This window comes from Halichoerus grypus, chromosome 13 (assembly GCF_964656455.1).
Source record: "Halichoerus grypus chromosome 13, mHalGry1.hap1.1, whole genome shotgun sequence".
NCBI lineage: Eukaryota > Metazoa > Chordata > Mammalia > Carnivora > Phocidae > Halichoerus > Halichoerus grypus.
Window position 1 is genome coordinate 3,983,296 of NC_135724.1, and position 26,194 is coordinate 4,009,489.

A 26,194-nucleotide genomic window follows, 5' to 3' on the forward strand; every position below is an offset into this window, starting at 1 on the left:
GGGCCCGTGAGGTGTGCCGTTGGGCTCTCATTCCTCTCCAGCACCTCACTGACTCAGAGGGCATCTCTCCCTCTTCTGTGCATACTTTTGTTCCAACATCTCAAGACAGCTTCTTCTCAGTCTTCTTTCCTCCTAATGGTTACGGGCAAGTTCCTTCAACTGTTTCTCTTATGACATGGTTGCTGGCCCACATGCCCGGGGGCTTCCTCTCCCACTCCGGTGGTGCCCCGCCGTAAATCTTGTTCCAGGGAGGGAAGTGGATTCTTGAGGTATGGGTGATGCTAGTGGTGTTAACGGGTAAGCTTCTAGCAATCTCCCATGGGGGGCGAGGGGAAGGTCATAGTGAGCATGTGACCTTTCTTCACATGTGAACCACCAGCAAGCCAGATATTCCTCATTCCCCTTCAAGGAGCAAATATGATCAGAGCTGCAAGGAGCCTTCATGATCAGGTAGCGTGACCAAGGCCCTCATTGAGAGACAGGAAATGCAAGACTAGAAGTCTTAAATGATTTCCACCCGGTGATTGAACTCGAGTGTTCACGTGTCGGTGATGGAAAGTAAATGTTGGCATTTACATGGATCCCTGTTCAACTTAATCTTATTTTGGGGGGCTCAGGATAGGGCCATGTCTCAACTTTTGAAGTTGTCTTGGTACCTAGCCCAGAGCTAGCTTCATGGTAAAAGCTAGCAGATGAAGGGCAACTAGCTGATGAGATGTTTCTCAAAGCTGGTCACAGATCCGACTCATCAGATAATACTCTTTCAACATTCAAAATCCAGGTCACATTCTAGACACACCAGATCAGACCCTTGTGGGTAGAGCTGGAGAGCCTAACCTCGGGATTCACTGATCTCAGTTCAAGCATCCTTTGCTACCATCCTAGCGAGGGCATGCTACTGGCTTCCAGCACTTGTAGACTTGAGAACTAGGTTAGTGCTGTGTCCTGAGGCCTTTTCTAACCCCCTGCTCCAAATTCCAGGAGACCCGGCCAGTTCTGCTCTTAGCACAGCATATCATGGTGGTGGTGAGATTCACGTTCTCTCCCACTCATCTTAGCATTGGGGCCCAGGTTTTTGGGGTGGAAATGTAGAGGACTAACTCCCTGTCATTTACCGCTGTTATTGTAGGGAAGAAATCAAGAGCTAAGGTCCACAACAGAAGTCTATACTCCAGGGAGTTAAGAGGTCAAAAAATATTGCCTTTTTTTTCCCTTCCAAGTTGAGAACAAAGATGCCAAAGATGTGACAGCTTTATTGCTAATAAACTGATTGGAGGACTTGGCTTTAGATCTAAGGCGAGTAAGGATTACTAACTTGCCCTACTGCCCGCCTCCTTCCCCCAGCAACACAGGGTAGGCCTTGGGGAGCCCACCCAAGTTTGGAAAGTTTGGCTCAGCAGAGCAGACAGTTCCTTGGAATAGAAGAGGTAAGAAAAGAAGGCAAATGGCCCATTCTTGCAGACTTTCCATAGACTCGCTCTACAACCCTGGGGCAGATGTGAGTCAGCAGTTAGAAGAGACGGTGGGCTTCATTCCAGGAGGTATCCCTTCCTCTGAAGCACGATGCCAGGAAAAAAGAGGGTTGCCCACCCCTATCTGGACCATAAGCATCCCTTTCTTCCCGCCGTCCGTGAGCCCATCATCTCTAACTCTGTCAGGTGTGCCTGTTGCTGAAAGCCAGTGTGAGCACCTTGCATTTAGAGAAGGAGGTTATGACCTCTAAAACCACTCGCCTCATAGAACATATTTCCTGGGTGATGTGCAACCAGAAGCCAAATCAGAGTCTTGGGGAGCCCCCAGGGGCAGCAAGGCAGCCACCAGCTATTGAACAAAATTCAGAGATGGCCCACACATGAAGTCAATTGACATCCATCCCTGGCTTTCTTTGGGTTGGAAGACCCATCCATCCCCAACTGACAAAAACATAACAACAAATTTAGAAGCCAAAAGCATTTAGAAAACTTAAGACTGAAGCTTAACACCATTTTGCTCTGAGCGCAGCTGACTACTGTCATTCCGTGCCATTCTCCTCTCTTGGTGATGAATCATTCCAGCATATATATTGTTTCCTTCTTCTCCCTTTTTTACATACCCTCAAATTGAGCTATGCAAATAGACTCAAGATGGCAGAGTATGTCAGTGAAACCACTTGAAACATAGAAGAGTCTACTGGTGGCTTCTGGCGGTTTCTGACTATTTAAATATATATTATAAAAGTTATTTGGTATGCAATAGTATGTAATTTAGTCTCTTGCTCAGATAACTAAACATGGCCAAGATGATTATTATACGGCTAATTGGTAGGAATTACCATCAGTCCATTTGAAGCAACTGACTCCATCACTTTCCAAAAGCTGGGGTGGGGGGGTTAGCATTTCCAACGTGTGCATCAGAGACTGGGGGAATGAAATGCTTTTATTCCACGGACTGTGGACCAAAAAAACCTCTTTGTTTGGACATCCAGCTCCGTGGCCAGTGATTTGGCAATTTCCCGATGCTGTCAGGCATCTCTGGGCTCATTCTGCAGGGCAGAGGGGCAGACGGGCGTGGCATAGAGCCAACCTGCCAGCCAAGCATGTCAAGTCAAATGGGAATCAATTCAACGTGCTTGGCTTCTTGGATGGAGGAAAGTATTACTTTTTTTTTTTTTTTTAAACACAGAATTATTCACTTCCTAAATCATTAAGCATATCCACTTTTTTTTTTTTTTTTAATGTTCAGATAACGACAGCTATTCAAACACTAAGGGTAGAAGCAGCCCTAGAGGAGGAAGTCTCTGATAGAAGCTGCCAGTTCCTCAAGGCTGGCTCCTCCTTCACGTCACAAGGCTGCTGTTGGCTTCAGCTCTATCCCTAGGGTTCCTGCACCAAAAGTCTGGGCTGTTGCCCCAGGATTCTGCAGCAAGGGGTCAGAGGTTTCTGCAGAGCAAAATTAGATTTCAGCTGCTTTTCTCCAAGCTTTCCTCCCACAGTGGCGGTGGCTGCCTGTGCTCCAGGACCCTGGGCGCAGCTCTCTCTCCACCCAAACACCCAGCTCAAAACACCCAGAACAATGCACGGTTGCTATCTCCTCATTCCCTTTCCTCCTACGCTTCCCCAGGGTGGACCATGAGGATGGAGCCAGGAGGCTGTGCTAGTTTGCCATCTAGGCAAGAAATGGATGTTGCAATTTGTTGGCACTCAAATTAGGTGTCATTTTGAGATGCTGTCTATTAACCTCCTGTTAGGACAGAGGATTTAGTACGCTCATCTTAACCACCCCATTCTCCCCATTCTTCCAGCTTAATTATAGTACAACTTTTATTAAACTCATTTCAGTATGAATATGATGACTGTGTAAACATTGTTCACTGTGGAACCAAGTGACTTGATTTTCTTTCTTACACATTTGGGTAGCTTCTTCTGGCATTAATATTACCTCACTGTTTTTATCAGCTTAGATGTTTTTTTATATGCTATCACTTATCCAAACTTTGAAACTATCCAAACTTTTAAAACATGTTTTTCATACAAATGAATGTATCAAGCCATCTATCAGTTCCATTCCTTTTTGCTTAGAGCCCTCCCTTTATCTGCTACAATGAGCACTACCCTGGAAATACCCCTTGTTGCCCCTATCTTGATCTTTTTTTCCCCAAGTCTCAAAACTACTCTATCTTCTTCAAGAGCGTATCTTGCAGTTGCTTCATGAAAAAAGGGTACAGCGGAGGCAAAACTTTGGAGAGACTGCACATCTGACAATGTCTTTATTTTTACCTGCATGTTTGATTGATAGTTTAGCTGGATATAGAATTCTTCTTTGATTATACAATTTCCCTTTGGATTTTGAAGACTTTTTTGACTTCTCGTATCCAGAATTGTTTTCAGAAGTCTGATGTCATTCTGATTTCCTTTGTGTGATCTCCTTAATTTTTCTCTGTGAAAGATCTTAGTTTTGCATATTCTGGGGTTCTGAAATCTCATGTTGATAAGCCCAGTATGTGCCTCTTTCATTCATTATGCTGGGCACTTAATGGGTTCTTTCAAGCTGGAAACCCTTATCTCTCAGTCTGGTAAATCTTCTTGAATTAATTCTTTGATCACTTCCTTCTTTCTGTTTTCCCTTTCTAGACCTTCTCTTGGTTGGTTCTGGATCTCCTACACTGATATTTTAACTTTCTGATTTGTTGTATCACCTAATTGAATTTCTTTGCCTTTTGGTCCTACTTTCTGAGGGCTTTATTCACTTTGTCTTCCAAAGGTGGAATTTTTAAAAACACGAATTTTTAAAAAATGACACCTATTTTATTTTTAATTTCCTAAATTTCTTTTCTTGTTCTCTTACTGTTACTTTTTAAAAATATAGAAACGTGTTATTATTTCATGGAAGCATATATTCTCTTATTATTCAAGGGCAGTTTCTGAATTTTTCTTTTTAAATATGTTTCTACTGGATTTCTTTCTTTTTTCCCCTCCTATTTATTTTTGATCTTTTTTATTCATGTTGGTCCCTGGCCTTATGCCCATATTTGAATGAGGCCCTAAGGCTGATTGGAAGTTCTGTGTGGGGTCTTTTGGCAGTTGGCCTTCACTCCAAAGTGACCTGGTGGCAGTCAGCCCTTTCAATGGGAAAACCTTGAATATCTGTCTATGGAGGTCTCCTCTCTAGGGTGGTTCAGTTTCTCCAGTAAAGAATCCTCTGGTCTTCAACCATCAGGTCACATATTTGGTTTCCCTTGTACTGGAGCCCAGCAGGAGAGAGACTGGAAGTGGGTCTCATTTGGTACATAGAATTTCTCCTAATCCCATTTGACGAATGGCCTCTCCCACTCTTTGCTGGGTCCCCAGCTCGGAGCCTTTCTGGTTGGAAAAAGAGAAAAAGCTTCCAGTTGTCTCCAGAAGAGAAAAAGCTTCCAGTTGTCTCCCGGATTAGGACGTGGGGGAGAGTTCATGTCTGGCTGCGGAGGTCAGGTGCGGGAGGGACCTGCTTCGGCCCCACCCCAGCTTTGCCATCTGCACTGTCTAGGGCACAGCTGTCTCCACGTCTCAGGGCTCTGGGACGCGAGTCAGCGTGCTGGGGCTGGGACCGCCCCTGCTGGCACCGAGCATCTGCTCTCTCTGGTCTGCTCCGCGAGGTCCACTCCCTGACACTCTTCACCTTCACCGCAACTTGTTTTCATACGAGCTCTTGCTGCTTCTCTTACTCTGTTTGTCTTTGTGGGATTATGCCATTTGGTTCCTCAGCTCTCTTTTTTGTGGGCTGGGGGTAGGAAAGCATACAGGTCTGTGTTCCGTCCTCACGTGCCGCTGAGAAGGTGTTGATGGGTGCTGAATGAGTGTCGGGGGGACGTGTCTGGGGTCGGGGGAGCAAGCACACAGGAAGCCAAGAAGCCCGGGCTGTCTTGTCCCTTCACAGACCCTCACACTCGTGCTGTCTGAGCGGGTGAAGCCAAGTGCGGGCCGCTAAGCCCATTTCTCTCCTGACCGCGAGTGTCCAGCAAAACTGCCTCAGCTCCAGTCCCAACACCTCTTGAGACTCAGGGAGTGGCGAGAGCACAGGGAGGTGCTGGACATTGGGGTGCTTTGGTGGGGTGGGTCAGAGTGTGGTGCAGGTGAGCCGCTGCATCTAGAAAGAAAATGCTAGAACTTCTATTTCTATGTGTTCTTTGAAAAATTCAGAAGACACCCCGAGGACAAGGACGGCCACCTCATGGGGCCAGTTTGTGAAGCAGCCACAGTCACAGGTTTGCTGAGGGCCGAGTGGGGACCACAGAGCAGGGGGCGTGTTGCTGCACGTGGCAGCCCCCCTGGGCCTGGCCGGGTGGACCTACAGACCACAGTGCGTGGTTTCTACCAAGCTAAGCCCCACTAAACGGACCAGAAACCCTGCACTGGAGAGGATCCCCCTGAGGCAGCCCCCAGGGGACCCTCTTTCTCCTCTCACGGGGAGCTCTACGGCAGCCAGCTGAAAACACCATCACACTCGGTCCGACCAGAGGGCCAAGCGTGTCCATTGATCAAGACTCTCTCAAATACCCGTCTACATCCACTTTTTGAAAAGATGAATATTGTCCTAATATATAACAATGGTGTACAGCCGTTCGGGTCAGGAATGTGATAAAACATGGTTTGTTTTACCTACATTACTTGAATAGCTCCATTTTCATGTTTGTGTTATATCATCAGTGCCATTTATATATATAAAATATATATTATGTCACATTTATTCATACATGTGTCCGATGTGAGTTCATGTTTTGCTTTCTAACGAGGGGGTGTGTGAGCCGCTGAGGAACACAGCTTGAGGAGGAGCCCAGAACCTTCCTGCTTTCCCACAAGCCTCTTCATCCTGTGGGGAGGCCGGTGCCCCTAGAATTTCCCAGCTTGGCTTGGGACTGGCTCTGTCTCACCAGCTCTCTGCGTCGTGCAGAAGAGGAAAGCCAAGTCAGCCCGGTGGCAGGAGGGGATGCGTGCCCAAGGCTTCGGGGTGGCCCTAGGTCACCACCTCTCGCAGACCGGCCCCACTGGCCTGCCCTCCATCAAACTTGAGACCTGCCGGGCGTGCCCTTCCACGTTCCCAGGACACAGCCGCTGCGCCTGCGAGCAGACGACCATCTCTGCGGGAAGGTCTGAGCAAAGCCCAGCCTTCGGGGAGCTGATGGCACCAGCACTCACCATCCTCCTGGCGGGAGGCGAGGCAGGGGGAGCTGGCTGGGGGCAGGGGAGGACGGCACCCCACCCCCATCCCCCGACCGGCCTCCCCAGCCCGGTGCCTGTGCAGGAGCCCCGGAGGGGGCCTTGCCCTTGACCACCGCCCTCGCGTCCTGCTCCTGTTCTGGGCACCCTGGTGGCGGGCAGGGGCAGCCCGCCCCTTCGGAGGCTCAGGGAAGGGCTCCGGGAATGGAAGCAAGCCCGAAGGCATCAGGAGGGAAAACCACGGAATGCATCAGTGAGCGGACACAGTTCGCAGGTGGAGAACTGAACGAAGGAGCGGCGCATCGGAGCCCAGGCCCAGCTGTCCCTGCCGGAGGAGACCAGCCTGGGGCTGGCATCTGGATCTCACAGCTCCTGAAAGCTGCCGCCGCGCCATATGCCGAGAGACTCGAGCCCGCTGATGCTCCAGTGACAGGACAGGACACGCGGTGGCAGATTTCCCGACAGAAAGACAGCGCCGGCTGGGCGTCCTGCCGGCTCCGAGAGCAGGGAAGCTTCGCCAGCCTTGCTCCCAGACCCGCTGTCGCCCGGGAGCAGCCCAGGGAAGAGGCGGAAGGCGCCCGTCCCCTTCGCCTCCCCTCGGGGCCAACCCGACTGCCCGACGCAGCCCACGACCGCCGGCGGCTGGGCGGCACCCGCGGGAACCGGGGCTCGGGGCACCTGCCCGCCTGTGGCTGCCTGGGGGGCGTGGGCGGCCAGGGAGGCCCCAGGACGGCGGGCCAGCGAGGCAGGAGGCATGGGGTCCTCCTCCCGCTTCCCTCCCAGTAGCTGCCGCCCCACCGGAGCCCCCAGCCCAGGTGGGCCGAGGAGCAGTGCGCGTGAGCCCTGCCACCGACTGGACAGTACCCAGCGATTTCGGAGGCACTGAGGTGTGACCGGCCGTGTGCAGTTTGGTCTCATTAAACACGGTGCGACTTCCCTCCTCTTGGTGCTTCTCTCTAGCATCTAGCAGACCCACTCCACCTCGGGCGGCATCGGGGACTCGGCTGCGTGGACAAGTAAGCCCCAGGCCTGAGGCTCGCTTGGCCCCCTTGCGTCATCTCCCGCCGGGGCCACAGGGCTCTCTCCAGAAAAGGTCACGATCATCCAAGACCAACAAGAACACCGGGGCTTCTTCTCACAGAACGTCAAGGGAGGAATCATGGGTGGGATCAATCGAACTGGCCCGGGGACCTTAGGGCCAGAAAGAAGTCAGGAATAAGCAAATAGAATTGTAATTTCCATAGAATGGGAGATACTTCGCCTGGTGTCACACACGAGGGCTGTGTTGTTTCCTTTCGATCAGGACGATTAGCAGGGAAGAGGAAGGCCCTTGTGTCGTCTACTGTTGATAAAAGCCCGAAAGTCCCCGTAACAGGCGTGACAGGGCGGTGTGCGAACCTGACTCAGCCTGTCGTGGGATTTGGTCTCAGGATCCTTCTGGCAGAAGGTGGAAATAAGCAGGGAAACGTGTGGAACCGCGTCAAGCAATAATGATATGTGTGAGAGGCACTCCGTGGTCCCCTCCTGCCAGAGTTTTGTTGAGAAGTCACCACAAGGAAGAAGAGCCAGCAAATAAGCAGCGGCTGATGAGGGACGGAGGCTGCGTATCTCGACCCGTCCCTTAGACGGACGTGCCGGCCGCCTCCGGCGTTCCCAGCTCTGAGCCACTGGTGGGTCGCGGCCTCTGCCCTGGAGCTCTGTCCTCGGCGGGAAGAAGAGGACAAGCGGCCGTACTCTGTGAGGGCCAGAGGGCCAGGACGGGGGCGCCCACAGCCCACAGGGGAGGACCTTCTACCTCCAAACCTGTCCAGGGAGTGGCCCCTGTGCTGGGGCCAGAGCCCACACCCCACTGCGCGGAGCCTTCCAGACGTGGGGGAGACGGCGGCTGTCGCGTGCGTCACAGAGCGGGTCTGAGTCACGGGCGGTGAAGCCCTGTTCCGTGATGTGCTGCGTGTGGCGCTTTGCACTTAAAACATCCCTTGAGCCCTTCAAGTGGGGCCAAGGTGGAAGCCGGGGCCGGACAGGGATGTGGCGTCTCCCCGCAGACTCTGGCCCCATTTGCAGACCAGGCAGGATGGCATTGAAGATCTGCTGAGGCCTCGGGGGACAGCAGTGCGTGGGGACACAGGCCGTCCTGCTGAGGGACCCCGGTCCCACCCAACACTGCCTGGCCACGTGCTGCCCCGAGGGGGACGCCGGGGCCGGCTGGAGCAGCTCCTCGTCTCTGAGTGGGAACCCAGTTTGGGAACTGAAACACGAACCTTTAGTTTGCATTGGTTTTTTATCGCTCTGCTTACAAAGTGATCGGAAGGGTGACGTGAGCTGTTCTGGAGAGCGCGGACAACGGCACTGACGGAGCGCCCTGGTCCAACACTCCCACTCGTCGCGGCTGCAGGTCATCCTTCCATGGTGCTGGGAGCCAGGCCCCGGTTAGGTCAGTCTATTCTTATTTTTTTAATTTAAATTCAATTAATTAACATATAATGTATTATTTGTTTCAGAGGTACAGGTCTGTGATTCATCAGTCTTGCACAATTCACAGCTCACCATAGCACATACCCTCCCCAGTGTCCATCACCCAGCCACCCCATCCCTCCCACCCCCCACCACTCCAGCAACCCTCAGTTTGTTTCCTGAGAGTAAGAGTCCCTTATGGTTTGTCTCCCTCTCTGGTTTCATCTTGTTTCATTTTTTCCTCTCTTCCCCTATGATCCTGTTTTGGTTCTCAAATTCCTCGTATCAGTGAGATCATATGATACATGTCTTCCTCTGATTGACTTATTTCGCTTAGCATAACACCCTCTAGTTCCATCCACGTTGTTGCAAATGGCAAGATTTCATTTTTTGATGGCTGCGTAATATTCCATTGTATATTACCCACAAGTATGGAATTAAGTCATTTTAAAAGTATTTATTAAGAGGTATTGAAAATGTAGGGCCATGGAGTAATAAGCAAGTGATTCCTGGTGAGATCTATAACGGATTCATCCGAATCTGGTGACGGGCCTCGGTGACCACGTGCTCGCCCAGGCGATTCCATCTTGGCTGGGCCCGCATGACCTCACACACTTAGGGTCCCACGGAGAGAACAGAAGGCTGACTCCTGTCCCGGGCTGAGGGCCCCAGGAGTTTTGGAGAAACAAGTTTCTCTACCTCATGCTGATTTCTCAAGGCAAAGATTCCTCGAGAGGGCTCTGCTTCCTTTATGTGACAGACCCAGAGTCGAACAGCAGCGATGACGTGGCTTACCCCTGTACCCCTGGCTCCCCCTGGGCACGGCGCCTGTTTTCGTAATGCTGTCCGTCTTCGTTTTGGGAAACACCGCAACGGTGCAGGTGCCAATAGCTGGGTCCTGATTCTAGAAGCCCGCCCGTGCGGCCTTCACCAAGGACCCCTCAGCCACGAAGGCCGCATGAGTCCCTCACGCCCAGCTCTAGCTCCCATGTCTCGGACACTGAAGCTTTGTTTTGTGTTCAGCGCGGGCTGGAAATGGACCCCGTGAGGAAGGAGCAATTCAAGAGCGGGGTGGGAGGGAGGTTCGTGAACGGCGAGCCCCCCTGGGCCGCCCCAGCGGCTCCTCCTGAGTTCCCACAGCACTTGTTTCATGGGGTTCCTTTTTATGGTGGTAAAACATGATCCCGCGATTGAAAGCCTGAGCTCCAATTATGAAAACTGCCAAGGGGACCATCAGAAGGACAGCATCACGCTCTCGCCCTTGCGTGGAAATGTCAGGCACCCGTGGGACCCTCCCACCTCGCGGGGTGACGCGGGTACACGCCGGCCGGGCGAGGGCAGGGGGGACCGGCCCTGGACGTGGCGATGCCCGGGGGCGGGGGGTGCACACAGCACCCGCGGCCCCCACTTGTGGCTCCGCGGGACCCTCCCCGGCCCACTCCTCCGCTCTTCCTTCATCTCCAGTTACAAAGCAGTGCCAGGTTTTGTACTCAGCCGCTGCCATGTCTCCAAATGGCTTTTCAGTGTCAGGCCTATCAGGAAATTAACTCATCACGCAGTGACAGCTGCTAATTTTTTCCCCTTACATGTCAGACGGATCGCCTGCTGAAGCTAATAATGAATCACCAATCCCTGATTAGAAGGTGCTTCCGAAACGTAAAACTGCCATCTGAGCTAACTCTTTTCTTCATGTAAAATGATATCGCCCTCGAGGAGTAGGAAGCGAATTGTATTCTTCAACAAGACGGAACACGAGCAGGTTGCTTAAGTGAGCTGTGTGCGCTCTTAAATTACGGGCTACTATTCAACAGTAAAATAAGGGAAAAACTTAGAGCTCCTTTCTTCGTTTGCTCAACGAACGACCTTTCTGGTTTCCCAATTCTCGTCCCAGAAGCAGCTCTGGGTTAGGCTTCCAAGCTGGCCCCTCTGGTCTTCCCTACGTGCCGTTTCTCTCTCTCTGCTCGGGGAAACAGGAGGTTTGAGGGAACAGAGGGATGCGAATACTGGGCTGGGCGCCGGGCTCCCGGGCAGCAGGTCTCCGGCCTCCTAGAGGGAGCGCCGGGTCGGAGCTGCGGAGTCTGGCCTGAGCGTGGCCGGGCCTCGGGCCTCTGCGGGGTCTTCGCCGTCATTTATTAGGGGGCCGACCAAAGACCCACCGCCTGTCTTCTGGGGCGTCAGGTCCACGGTTCTGGCCTGAGCTGCCGTCTGGAACTTCTAGCACCCCACTGATGCAATCCTAGCACATTCACTTGGTTCTTCGCAGAAAGGCTGTCCTTGCTATCTCCCGGGAGACGCGGGTTTCTTTGCTCGTGTGTTCTGGGGCGTGGTGGGGGAGAGGTTTCGGAGCATCCTCCTGCCCACCCTCCCACCATTACAACTGTCCAGGGACTCCGGAAGCATCTCAGAGGGATGCCTGCTTGGCTCACCACGTTTCATGACAGTGACAATCAGTGGCTAAAACTCTGTAACTCCCCATCCTCTATGGCCAGCTTCTGGCCCGGAAGGTGGACCCTAAACTATTTCTCTCTGTCGACGTGGTCAGGGCAGTGGCCCCCCTGCAGGCTGGACGTCCCTGAGGCTCTGTCATACAGCTGGTCGGCTATAGCTGCATATGAAGGTGCCCTTTCTGGATTTTAGTCTCCAGGTAACTCTGTTGTTTGCTTTGTTTTTTGCTTCTTTAAAGCGTGACTGTTTTCTCTAGCTAAAACCCCAAGGGAGGCTGGAAGCTTGCCTGTGTCTTCTTCGTGGGCACCCGCTGTGTGGCCTGCTCACAGGATCGGCCACGCCTCGTTATTCTGAGCCACAAGTTTGTGTACGTGCTCCTTCGACTCCCGTACGTCCCGAGGGTTGTGTGATGAGAGAGAAGGGAGAGGGAACATGAACCCAGATCTACCGGTAATTACAGGATACACTAGCTTAGTGAATCCTTCGCAATCCTTCTGAGCCTCGAAACACCTTCTGTACAATTTTTTTATGCAAAGGCCTGCTCTTTTCATTGTGCATACAGCGTGATTGCTGGTCTGACACTGCGGGCTACGCTGGTTTTATGAAGGATTAAATGCCACCGGAGACATATTTATCCTAAATAAATCACGAACGGTAAACTGCAGCATGTCGATGTCAACAGCCTGGACTCAGGCAGAAAGGTGAGCCGTAGAGGACGGGGCCCCGGCGGGAATTAGCATCGGAGCCGGGGGCCGCCGGCTGCAGCCAAGGGGAGGAGTGATCAGGCAGGAATATTTCCACCTGGAAACATAGCCCCCCTCCCCCCCACGCTGCTGCTGCTGCTGCTTTTTTTTTTTAACACGTATGAGAAGCTTGGAGAGGGGCATCACTTTATAAAGGTCACCTTTATCCTGGTAACAAACGGGAGTTGATCCTGTCACTGTTGGCTGAGACAAGTGTTTAGGAAGAAGTGGATCGCCCTGCCATTTTTAAGAAACACGAGCAAGTCATACTCAGCTAATTATGACTCTCGGTGTCAAACTTGAAATTTTACCTTTCATTTTTTTGGGGGGTGGGGGAGGGATAGCTGTGTCAGGGAGGTGGCCCTGGGATGGCCGGACTGCAGAGGGACGAGGACGTGCTGCGGGCAGCGCATCCCTACCCTGCGCTCCCAGGAAGGGACCTTACACTCAGAAGGCACTGTTTTCTCTTCCTTTTTTTCTCGTGTCTGCTCCTCACAATTTTTAGATACTAACTGTGACAGAAGACGCTATTGTCACCAGAAGGTGCCTGGGCCACGTGCCAAGCCCTCAGAAGACAGCACAAGGCCGCGGGAGGTGCCCTGGACATGGGCAGAGCGGGCAGAGAAGCTGCCCTGTCAGACAGAAGGACTAGTTCTTTCCAGTTTCTACAGCTGCCCATTGGCTGGCTGCTGGAAAAAAGAGAACCTCATTCTCTTTCAACGCTATAATTTTATTTCAAAGAAAAAAATAGAACAAAAACAACCTTTGCATTTGGGGGAGGGGATCGTATTTACAGGTTTGGAAAAGGAAGAGCAATCGTATGGAGAAGTGAGTTACTAGAACACAGACTCGCATTCCACAGTTGCCGTGAACCCACAGCTAAACACGGACGACGCTGGCTGGGGCCGGGGCTGCAGGGGCGCGGCTTTCTGTTAGTAACGTTGAATGTCAGCTTCTTCACAAGGACACGAATCACAAATAAATCCCGCAAAAATGGTATCAATATGAAGAAACATTCGTTATAAAAGCAAAATATTGATATGAACACTAGTTTCCGAGTGCACATTTCATATATAGACTTTATTGTATGAAACGAAGTCAAAATTAGAAGCACTGGGTTGTCTTAACCAAGGTATATTTTCATCCAATAGAAACATCAAGGCTTTTCTCAACCAGAGGCTTGAGAAGGCTTCTTTTAAGCAGAGTGCAACCAGAGCTAGGAACACCCCCACCACGTCCGGGGGGAGGAAACTGATGCGTCAGATGAGCTACTAGGTCTTCCTTTGGTCTGGGGACACTGTGACCCTACGATTTCAGAAGAATGGACAAGGGTGGACTGCTCAAGACGGGAGGACTTGTAGCTACAATTTTTAACCAAATCTATAATAAACTGTTAAAATGGCTCCATGCTGGACTGCACGAACAGGCATGTCTCAGGCCACAACATACACCATTCGGACTTCTCCACCACTAGGCACAATCCTTTGATAACTGAAATGGGAAAACATTTGCGGGGAGCGGGGGAGGGGGTGGGTGGAAACCGAAAACAACGTGGCTTCGCCTCAGCACAGTGGACAGAACAGAGGGAAAAGACCAGTCACGAAAGAACCGAACAGGAAACGGGTGCGGTTGGCACGGGGCTCCACCCAGCGGCGCGGGGCTCGGGTGGGCGGCCGGCCGCGGGCCCCCGGGGACCTGGTGCGCGCTGCTCCGTGTCCGTGCCCACCTCGCCCCGAGCGCGGGCCGCCACCCCTCCGGACGGCCACGCCGCTGTCCCGAAGCCGTGGCACGTGCAGCCCGGGGATGGCTGTGCCCACACGGGCCGGACCGGGCCACCCCTGCCCGGGGCCGAGCGTGACGATCCGTGCCTCAGGCTTCTTGGAGTTCGTGACTCTCTCTTTGGCTCTGGATGACGGTCGCGGCCGGGGAGCCATCCTGGGTGTAAATGACCATACTTGTCAACTGTTCGGCTGCATTTGGGACCATGGCCTCGGCGCCAAGCGCGGGCCCGGCCTGCAGGATCTCCTGAGGGCCGGCCGCCTCGATGACGGTGTGCGAGTACATGCCCGCCGCCTCCTGCGCGCCCGGGGGCAGCTCCGTCACGATGTAGTGCGTGGCGCCCGCGGGGAAGCCGCCGCTGGACTCCCGCACCATGGCCTCCACCAGCTCCTCCGTCACGATGATCTGGGAGATCTCCGCGTCCGGCTCGGCCAGGTCCACGTGCTGGCCGTGCGCCTCGGCCCCCTGCATGATGATCTGCGAGCCCTCGCGGGCCAGCATGTGCACGGTGCCCTCCTCGTTCACGATGACCTGCGTGACGCCCTCCTCCATGAGCTGCCCGGCCGCGGCCGAGTCGCACACGGCGAACTGCAGCATGCCCTGCACCACCTTCTTGAAGGCCACCTGCGCGCGCTCCTGCGAGGCGGGGACGGCCGGGGGCCGCACCACCTGGGTCAGCAGCTCCACGGGCTCCACGGCGGCCGCGCCCTCCCGGACGTCCTGGAACATGTGCATCTCGGGGGCCTCGGGCTGGGCGGCGGCGGGCGGGGAGGCGGGCGCGTCCGGCCCGGGCAGCTGGACCAGCACGTCTTTGTGGCCGGACCTGCCTCTGTCGTCGGGCCCGGCCCGGCCTTCCGCCCCTCCCAGCTCGGTGACCGCACACAGCAGGGCATCCAGGGCGGAGGCCGTGTCGGGCGGGGGGACGCCGGCCTCGGTGAGGTCTAGAATCTCCTGCTTGGTCACCTGCTGAATCACGGCACCGCCCGGGCTGAGGGCTTCGTCCACGCCGCGGCCGTCCATCGAGCCCCCCACGACCACCACCTGGGTGGCTCCGTCGGCCAACTGCTCGGGCAGGAGCGGCCCGGGCACCACGCCGCCCACGGGGGCGCCACCGTGGCCCGCAGCGATGAGCCGCCCGTCCTCCGTGATGTGCAGCACGCGGGCCACCTGGCCGGCCAGCGCCAGCGTCTGCAGCGTGGCCGCGGCCGTCTCCTCCACCGAGGCGTCGAGGGCGAACTCGCCATCGTAGCCCTGGATGATGATGACCTGCTGGACCTGCTCGGGCGCCGCCGCCTGCTTCCTGCTGCTCCTAAGGGGCCGCTCTCTGCCAGGGGCCGCCTCTGCCAGCGCGGCCGCCGTGAAGGGGCTGTCTGTCTCCACGAAGGCGGCTCCTTGACCCTTCAAACGGCACTCGTAGGACTTGGACACGATGCCTAAGGGAGACAGGGACCAGTTAGAGCCTGGAAAACGACTTTTAGGCTTACAAGTAAGACAAGTCTTCGGCAGCAGCTGCAAAGCCTCAGCAGAAACTCTAGAGTGAGCCACACTGCAGGGCGGCCGCGGGCGGCCACGGGCGGGAGGGGACGGGGTGCCGGCAGCCGGCCTTTCCCCGTCCTCTGCTCGCACTGCCCGAACGGCACCGCGGAGAGCTGCCGCCTGGGAAGGAGCGTGCCTACTGCCCTCGGCGGCTGCCGTTGCCAGCAAGACCTCAGTCGCCGGCGGGCGCGCAGGCCACCGAGCGGTGGCAGTATCTTCTGACCCAAAGGCGCATCTTTCTGTAAGGTTATGAACAGCTGTGAGGAGGGCACAGGACGCGCACACACACCCACCTCCCCGGCGCCACCTGCGACCCAGGCCGATGCTTGTTTAATAACTTGACAGGGTAAAATAGGCCTGGCAACTGCCATCTTTATTTCCATCAAAACAGAATGACTCTTTAAACAGAGTTCCTGTTTTTGTCTTTAAATCCCAAATTTTCTACCTGTGTTCTTACTGTGGCCTCCTTCTCCCTAAATGAGAGAACGACCTGCCAGTGATCTCTGTGAGAGTTTCCATATCTCAATGGCCACCCCAGTTCTGAAATGCTCCACTTTACTCTCTTTATTGTAGGTCATTTTTAAAAAGCACCTTTATCCTTACCAAAGCAAAGAAAATGCTAAGATTATGTACTGCTAGCATCCCTTAAAGACCACTTTGTTCTCCATGTTGGGGCTCTTCTGCAAGAAAGCACTTCTTTCAACACAGAGTCCACTCTGAGTACGGACCCCAGACAAGGCCCGCGTCCGGTGGGTGCAGTGGCTCAGGGAGGAGCCCCAGAAGCTGTTACATCCCATTTGCCAAGAGGACACCCCCAGGCTCACACCCAGACCGTGGGCAACGGTCCAGGATCTGGACTCCCGTGCTACGTTTGAACAAGGCAAACTCCTGGCCCATCCCGCACACACTGCAGCGAAGCTCTGTTGTTCGACACTCAGAGGTCAGGGGAAGTCCTGCTTCCCCCTTCACGTGAGAGGCCAGAGGGAGTGGAAGGATCTCCTGGTGGCTGGTGTGTGCATGGAAATAACTGGGAGGAAGCTCACTGCACAGCGAGTTCGTGGGATCGGTTTTCTGTCACCATGTTCTTTCAGCTGCTGAGGCTCTGACTCGCAGTGAGGAAGTAAAGTGTACAGGTAATCCATCTTCCTAAACAACTATGAGGACCAATTTACATTGTGCCTTCCCAGACAACTCTCTATAGCGTGAATCTTGGGAAATCGACAGAATCCCAGACTCTCGGGTCAGGAAAAGACGTGTGGCATCAACCAGGACGATCTCTGTCAGCAGCACCTCCCTCTCCCTCATGCTCATTCGGGGATAATGGGATACCCTGACCGGGGGGCGGCGAGGGAGGTCGCGGCGGGGAGGGGCGGCGCTGCTCCGGGCTGGTCCTGCAGCCATGGGTGGACCAGGCCTGGCCAAGCCATCACATCGCAAAGGTCAACTGAACCTTCTCCGAGGAGGGGCCAAAGCATCGATGACTGTAGCTAAATGACGGGCCTAACTGTAGCGTCCCGCTCTGTGTCTTGTTTACCCTCTGAGGAAAGAGAAGAACCGGCCGGGAGCACGAAAGCTTGCTCCTTCCTACGCCTCCGTGAGCGAGCAGCTCCTGAATGCCCACCGTGTGGTGTCTGGGGGTGGGTGTCACGGGGCAGCGGTGGTCTTCACACTGGGGACTCCCAGCTCTAGGGCCTCTGAAGACCTTCTAACAGTTCTGTGAGCCTAGGGCGAGTTTCCAGGAACCAACCGAGTGCACTTAAACTGCCCTGCCCAGGGATGCGCCTGTTGTGATGTCCCTCCCTCCGCCTTCCCCTTCCCCCTTCTCCTGCTTTGTCAAAGAAAAGCTCACCCCTGGGAAGATTACAGTTCAGAAGGCAAGCACGAGAGTAGGTGAACCACACGGGTCCTCGAGAGGAAGGGCTGAATCATGGTCTATACTTGGACCTCATCTCCCGGTTTATCTTCTGAACTTTAAATCTCCCTAAAATCTCTGTCTTCAAAAGCGCCGGGAGGCCAGGCAGCAGGCTGGGCAGGTGAGGACAGGGCGTTCCAGAGCCCCCGTTCCCACGTCCGTGCGTGCCTGCGTGGACACGGGGTGCTGCCGTCCTGCTCAGCGTGCCGTCCGCGGGGCCCCCTGGGTCTCCGGTCTGCCGTACCCGCCACAGTCTTCCTCCTCTACCCTTGCAATTTCTCCCCTCCATCCTCTTCTCTACCTGGGACGTAACCGTTCCGCTTGCCTTCAGCGCCCTGCACTCCATCCAGTTTCTGCCCGTTCTGTCATCATGACACCCTGAACTTGATTTGCTTGGTTCTGTCCATTCCCTAACTTCAAGGGCATTTTCAGTCTAACTTAGAGTTTGGGGCCAGGGGCGGGGGGAGACATGAAGAAATAAAGACACAAAAATAAAGAAGCCAGCCTACAAATCAACCCCAATTAATTACAGAAGAGGACATCGTACCTCGATGTCAAAGCAGGAGAAACGAGCGCAGGCAGGGGCCACCAGGCGTCCTGTGCTCTGGTGGTCTCCGAAGAAAGCCTACAGGCCGGAGCCCCCGCACTCCCCTTCTTCAGTCTGCAACTGGACGGAAAATCTCTTGGGTGTCGAATTATCCTCTGAATCCCTTGCAGCACTGATAATGACGCTATTCTGAACTACTTATACTGAATTTATTTGAATCCAGAGGTGGGTTAAGCCACTTCCAGACCATTAAAGTGAACTACATGGATAAACACCACTGTCACGATGGCGTGTGATGAAGCCTGACACCGCCAACATCTTACCCTCAGTTCGGCGCGAGCCCCGCTACTCCATCACAGTTCATAAATGCGAGTGCAGGTCCATCTTTTGATTCAGCAATTTAATAACTTCGAGTGCTGTCAGTACTGCTTTGAAAAATAGCACCTATAAAATGTAACAGCCTCAATCAGATTGAAAAAGATTCACCCACTGAAGATTCTTCCATTTCGCCCATAATGAATTAATGTGGAGCTATGCAGAAGTTCAAGTGTCATTTCAAACTAATGTGAATCTCTACTGTAACTTTAAATTCTAACTGGGCTATGACCAAGAATTTACTGGGCACATCAACTTCAATTTCTGAGCTCTTTCTAGTAAATATGAACCGTAAAGCTCACCAATGCAAATGGCCAAATGGATACAGTATTTGGAAAACAGGAACTCAGTACAGGCTTACCCTTAACTGCTTAGTCACCGCTATCGGTCCAAAAGTGCACCAATCTTTAACGGAGCATGGACGCCCGACATAATGTTTGCACTATGCTTTATATCTTTCAAAGACAACGTCGGATTTCACTGTGATCATAGTAGCTAATCAAATCGTGCATCTGATTCAGCCTTTCTGGACCTGTTTGCAAAAGGACCATAAATCGCTCTGTGCAGAAGGGGCAAATAGGTTAAAATGCAGCCTCCTGCCTGTTTATGAAAAATCCCAACTTACTGCCCATTTGCTTTCAGGAGTACAGAGACAGACGCCATTCTCATAGCTGAATGCATTGAAAGTCTACAACTTGGTTGAAATGAGAAGGGCTTTGCGGGGAGCGGAGGGTTTGTTTTCCGGGAAATGATTTGGAATTAGGCTCACTTCTCCAGGAGATCATTAGGAGCCCTCCAGGTCCTTCTTGAAGAGAGAATCCTCGGAGTTGAAAACCACGAAGTGTCACACAGCAGTGGAGGGGTTCAGATAGAGGCTCACACCCCCCAGAACCACGGGGATGGCTCTGTTTCGCTGTCTGGGGGCTCATGGGAAGCTGCACGCAGGCTCTAGCACACGACTGCTTCCTTTCTGTGTGTGTACGTTATTCTTTTGTTACTGTCATTGCTCTTTCTCACAGAATAAAGACCTTATGCTTTTGTTAAGCTTACATTTAATTAAAATGTACAGAATTTGTGCAGTAAACTCGAATGAAACAAATAAAACAAGGGCCCCCCTCTTGAAGGCATACGTTGTGAATGAAAAATGTCATTACAGACTAAAAAATTTTGCAGTAAACAGGGCCTACAGAGAGAAGTTTCCCCTGTAATGACATCCATAAAATACACAAATGGCACTTTTAGTACCATCCTGAATACGGCATTTTCTGTGCTCTACACACAATCTAAATGGTTTGATCATAGAGCATAATACTCCATTGGGTTTATAGAACAATCAATGTTCCATAAAATGATGTATTTATCCAATAGTAGGCTCAGCAGTTACTGGCGTATGACATTGCAGGACACGGGCCCGGACTCCTCGGCGGCGCCCAGGCCGGCTGTAAAACTTATCTCACGCCACTTCAACAACTTCATCTCGTCCGCGTCAAGTAATTTGTGGAAGCCTCAGCTTGGCTTAAAAAAAACTTGTAATAAAAATTCATAGAATTTTCAGGAGAATGAAAGCCGATGACAATAGAAAGGTCACATTGTGTCTCCACGAAAGGGGTCAAAGGTGGCCCGCAGTTCTGAAGCCGAAAGTAGATTTCATGCATCGCGTAGCAGATAAAGACGGCATTAAAGAGCCTTGTGTGGGGTGGGATGCTCCACACGCCGGGGAAGCTTGCGCGGATACCCTGGGAGAGCCGCGTCGTGGCAGCCAGCAGCATTTATTTTTAAATCTCGAAGCTTCTCCTGAAACTGTATCCCACGTTTACACGCTGCTAGGTTATGTCAGATTCTCTGTGTTTTATTTTTATTATTATTTTGTAAAGATCTAATAGGCTTTATTAAAGGAGTCACGAATCGGGGAGCACTCTATCCAGCCGACAGAGAGGCGCTCTTACTGTATGTGTTTGAGATTCTGTGTTCTGGAAGGGCACTAAGCTTGAAAATGCTAGGCTGGCTCATTGTCACAGTTAAAGCACCTCAAATAGGACACGATTAAAAAAGTAATACTTTTCATATAAAAATTTGGGGCACACATGACACTGTGAATCTTAAGCCACATATAATTTTTCTTGACTTCAATTTTAAGATGTAATTTTAACAAGAACGTTAAGAAATCATACTTAATGTCTATTAAAATGAAACAATATTAACAGATTATGCTAATAAATTAGAACCATATTTTAATGTCACAAAAGCTTATAAGTTTTTCAAGTGAGAGCAGAAAAAATGACAAATTAAAATTCAATGCAATATAACCTTGTAGAAATTTCGAAGCAGGGGATAAGTTATTCCTACAATAGCACAGCCCGTCAAAGCAATATCAATAATTGCTACATAGTGTAGTCACTCTCTGGACAATACTAATTACCGGTCTTGCTGTAGGATGTCCCTAAGAGAGCTCCTCCCACCAAAACCTGGTTTTGAAGAAGTGAGGGCTTTCCACCTGAACACGACACAAATTAGGGGGCGCTCCCTGGACCAAACGCTTTGCACTGCCTCGCGTCCCTGAAGGAAAACTCCACTGCAGGGGTTTAAGAAGGAATTCCAACCTGGTTTATAACCGCAATGGCGAGAGCAGCCTCTCATTCCTACAAACCCAGGCCAAAATGACAATTTCGCTAACAAAAAAATTTTTTTTGAGAGAACAAAGATGGTCAATACCTTATGACTATTATTTTCAAGGGTTGGAAATGTGTTCTGGTCAGTGTTAATAAAATGCACACACAAATCACAAATATTTAGGTGACTGGAGATACAAAATCAAAATTATTTTTAGTCTCCGGCACGCTTGTGAAAAATGATAGGTGTACTAGTGAGATTTCTTTCAGAGCACAGACCTGTCTTGGTCATTCTGCCATGAACTAGCCTAAGGATGGTATATACACTGCAAAATAATAATTAAAAGGCAATTTGGTAAATATCTGCTTTGTACCACAAATAAATGTATAAAGGTAGATGTCAGAGTTACAGTAAAAGCCATCGCCCTGTCCTCAACTTTGTGAAGGCCACTGTTTTTTTTTTTAAAGGTTTTATTTATTTATTTGTCACAGAGAGAGAGAGAGAGAGAGAGACTGAGAGCACAAGCAGGGGGAGGGGCAGAGGGAGAAGCAGGCTTCCCGCTGAGCAGGGAGCCCGATGTGGGGCTCGGTCCCAGGACCCTGGAATCATGACCTGAGCCGAAGGCAGACGCTCAACCGACTGAGCTACCCAGGCGCCCCAAGGCCACTGTTTTATAAGAAGAGATGAGAAAAAATATTTTTCTGTGAAAAATTAACTGAAGTCCACATCCTTTCTGACAGACCCTTCCACCTAAGTTCAAATACAAAATTTTATAAGATACACCATGCAATTTTTACTGAAGGAATACTTACAGTAAGCCAGGACACAGATTTAAGTGACAAAAGTTTTAGTTCCTTTTTCTCAATTATCATTAGTACTACATTTATGATTGGTAGTGATCAAAGATAATCAAATATCACCCCTGAAAGAAATTCTAAGATGTTCAGACAAAACTAAGAATAAATTTTATCTCAAGTTAGAAATACATGACTGGCCAGATTTCTAACTTTACCGTGAACAGTCTCCATGGGCCTAGATATTTCCATGGGCACTGAAGAGTGACAAAGAATAAAAGACAATATTTTACCTTTAAAGTCACAAACCCTAAAAAATTTTGTGTTATATCAGACTCTTAGGTATATATCATCGTTTCCGTGCATGAAGATCTAATGGGAGCCAGGCGCACAAATCTCCCTCAGGAAGATAAGAACGGTGCTTTAAGGTTCTCCTGACAGGCTTTTTGGGAGGGAGGTCAAGGGGAGCGTGCGGGTAACCCTTTCTCGGCTGTGGCAGAGGCCTGCCGGGGGCGCTGAAGGATGACCTGCGACGGTCACAGAACTTCGGAAATTTGACTCATGTGACAGAAATGACGAAATGGGATTTTAAAGTTAAACTGTAAAGTACTCTGATCTTGTCTTTTACCCATGAAGAGCACCTTCCTAAAAATCGCCAGCTGATTCACTAGCAGAAAGAGCTCAATGTCTGAAGTCCCGTCTGGAGCAAAGCAACGGGGAGGTGCCGTCGTGTCGGGATCAGCGCCGAGAGCCTTTGGCATTGTGTACACATTTGGGGGTATCCAGGTCAGCCCCTGGCCGCTGAGGGCTCCGTGGGGGACGCTTTCTGTCCCGGCTTCCGGGCGTGCCCTCCCCTGGGGCCCCGGCCCTCCTGCTCTCGGCAGCGGTCTCGGCGCCCGGCGTGGTGGTAACGGCTGATGCATCCCAGGAGCTGCGGGATGCCCGGCCTTGGCCTTCGGACGCTTCCTTCCAAGATCCCAGGGGAGCGGCAGCCCAGCGGCCTGCTGTAAGGCCGCCTCCTCTGTTCGACTCAAACTAGCACCGACGTTCTTTTTTGCATTACGGAGTCAAGAAATTAGGGGGCCCAAGACCTTTTCCTACTGTCCTCTGACAGGCTTATAGAACTCCCCGTACAGATAACACAATATTAGGAGACAAGGCCTATTTTTCAAAAGTTGTACAATCACGCACATTCTAAAAGGTAAAATTATGCAAAGAAGAAGCCGGCCAATGTTGTTAGCGCGGCGTTCCTCTTCCAAGGCGGGCTTAGGGGCTAACAAGGCAGATTAAACTTGTCTCCTTCTGTTTTTTGGGCAAACCCTACAAAAAGATCACACTCATTTTTGTCGGCATGTTCAGATTTCCTGTATACTGCAGTATCTTCCTATCTTTCCCGAGGAAATGAGAGGAAACAGACATTTGTCTTCATTGTGGACACTTTTGTATGAAGGTAAAAAGCAAACCGCTCCTTGGTAACAGCACAGAGGCACCATTAAAATCAAATTTACAGTAAACAGAACCTGCAGCTGGGGTAAAACGCTCAATGTTAGTATTTTAATTATCAGCAAAGCTTTCGGAGGTCCAACATCTGCTCATAGCCGAATGACAGTGGCTGTTTATGTAGACCCAAAACAACGCAAATTTCTTCTCCACATATTAAAATGAATCATCTGTTCTGGGCACATCACTGCTATTTTCCTATTAAGCTGGCTTGTGTGGGTGAGGGGGCCCTGAACATCGTGTGGGGGCAACACGGCGAGGCCCCACCCCTTCGCAAGGATGAGATCCAGAGAGGGCACACGCGTGCCCGTGGGGCGTGCTGGAGGTCACGCTCACCTGGGTGAGCCAGCAGCTGCTGAGGACACCCCAGCGCTATGCTCACAGCGACTGTCAGGACGAGCGGAGTAAACTGAGGCCACTCACAATGGCCCGGTTCGTTCTGTGGAAGTCAGAGTGAGCAGGGGCCGTACGCGGGGCTGCCCAGCCTGCCCCAGGCAGCACGTCTGGGGGCCGGCCACGGACCGCGCTCTGCCTTCCGTGAACACGAGGACGGAGCGGTGGTGGCTCAGGGCTGCGGACGGAGGTGCGGACACAGCCACGGTCAGGGCGGAAAACAAACACTTTCTTCCTAACCAGGAACCACTACAGTGTTTACTTTGAACACCTTCCTGAGTACCTAAGTTAAACTCCTATGTTCAACTTGCAGAATATCTAAATGCCTGCATAATAAAGTTTAAAACTGCTGGAAAAGATATCAAACAAAAGACACACGATGAGGCCTGAACCCTTGCTTTAAAATGGACACAATGAAAACAAACTTACAAATTAAAATGTAGAGTGAAATGCAGCACCCGGAAACCTCAGGTTTAGGGACGGAGACACACACCTTCCACACACCTGCTGGTTCTCTGAGCTCGGAGGGAAATCCTTTCTGGACACGACGCCGCCCGAGGGCTGCGCGCCCTCTGCGATGGGAACGCGCGGGACACGCGGCTGCTGTGTCTGTGGGTCTGGGGGCAGCACCGAGCCGTTCGTCTGAGCGGTGACGCACGCGCGGGCGAGGTCCCCGAGCTTGTCGCGGCGTGCGCTGAGCCATGGGCACCACGCCTCGTGACGGGGTGTGGTGGGGGGGCACCAAGTCATCACACATGGCTACTCGGGCCGCGTCAGGGTGCAAACTTGAGAACAGTCCCTCTACAATTATCACTAGTTCGCTAAGGAGTCAACGGCCTCGTGGCTCTGGGATGGGCGGCCACGTAGCAGGGAGCACGCGCCGGAGCCACGTGCAGCCGTGCGTGGGGATCACACGGCACGATGCACGGATGAGGACACAAGGGCAAGGTCCTCTCACGGCGTCAGGTAACGGACACACCACGCAGGAGCTCCCGAAACTGCTTCATATGGGGAATGGTGACTTGAACAGGCTTGAAATTCAACGCCACATGTAATGACAACTCAAGAGCTCCCACAAGAAACGTGGAGACACGAACAAGCAATGTCCACCGTTCCTATGGACACACAGCCGTTTGCCCACGCGAAATCGCCATCAGCAATGCTCAGGAAAGAACTTAGAATGTGCTTTAGTGGCCACTTTTAGCCCTGGAATTGCCCAGGGTCACAGAGAACAGAGCTGCATGCCTGGCCCTGGTGGGGCGTCAGGGGACACGGAAGCAGCAGAAGCAGGCTCCCTGAGCTCCGCGCCTGAGGTCGGGGGGCATCCTCCTTGCTTCCTTCAGTTGCTTTCCTCTGGATCAACAAATGCCTCATCTTGATACTCAAGGCAGCTGATCAACCATGAATGCACAACCCCTATACCATCATTAACAGCACCAGATAATTACATTACAGCTCATAATAGGCTAACTACTTTCTGAAATTAAAAAAAAAAAATTATCCGCTTAATCAATGTCAAATTTCATCTTTTCTTGAAATCTACACATACATACGCACACATCCATTTATGTACAGATAATGGCATGAACACACATACAAGCCAAGTTTACACTGTCCTAACCAGCTTACTTTTCTGTTCGCATCCTGCTCATCATCACGCTCCTCATGCAAAGGTCTTCACCAAACGCCTGTCTTGAACTAGAGTCCATGACAGACCAGGCCGGCGGTGTGGATATCGAGTTAGACAGGATGGCCTCTGCTCTCTAGGGAGTACACCAGGTGCTCCCTGAACAGAAGCCTCTCCGGGGCTCTTATCTGATAAGGCATCATCTCAGACTAGTGCCACAGAGATGGACTGCAAGTCTGGAGATCCAGCACTTGAGCAACACTTGTTAAGTCTTTAGCAGCTACTCAAGTTTTTAAGGGGCAGGATATGTAAGAAATTGTCACAGCTTAAAAGACCCCAAGGTTCAGAGGTTATGTTCTGTATCTGTTCTTCTCTCTTTCCTAGAATCTAGCATAGGGTCTCCTTCACTATTCATGTGGCTCTGATGTGATTCTTGTACCTCATTAAGAGGTAACATGATGGAAAATAAAATCACAACACAGACGGTCCTGAGGACCCTTCGGTAAGCGGTGCAGCAAGGCAAGGATCTAGTTCGCTCAGAGCAAGACTCAGAAGACAGGCCCACTCTGGAGGTCAGCCGCGTGGCCGCTAGGAGAATTTGCAGGTTCCCTGAATGTGCACAGGAAGAATACACCTGAACACTTCTGGCGTTTGTCACATTTATAACCTACTAAATAGTTTCTCAATACACATGACAGAACTATGTAGGTTCTAAGGCAACCATACTAAAACTTATCCATAGGAAATTAGGTACTTAACATATTTTTAATTGTACATTTCTTTAATTTGGATGTCACTTCAGGTG

At 51.8% G+C, this 26,194-nt stretch overlaps 1 protein-coding gene across 6 annotated transcripts in view; it reads right to left on the bottom strand.

Moving 5' to 3' along the window:
* Positions 1-26,194, bottom strand: part of ZNF407 (zinc finger protein 407) — a 537,168-nt gene that overhangs the window by 75,859 nt on the left and 435,115 nt on the right. For 3 of the 6 annotated variants that reach the window (XM_078060167.1, XM_036116990.2, XM_036116992.2), the window contains one exon: positions 13,026-15,528. The exons of the other annotated variants lie outside the window; for them this stretch is intronic. In XM_078060167.1, coding sequence (XP_077916293.1) covers positions 14,186-15,528 — 1,343 coding nt within the window. In that variant the 3' untranslated portion in view covers positions 13,026-14,185. Of the gene's footprint in view, positions 1-13,025; positions 15,529-26,194 lie in introns of those variants that run through there. 6 annotated transcript variants of the gene reach the window in all.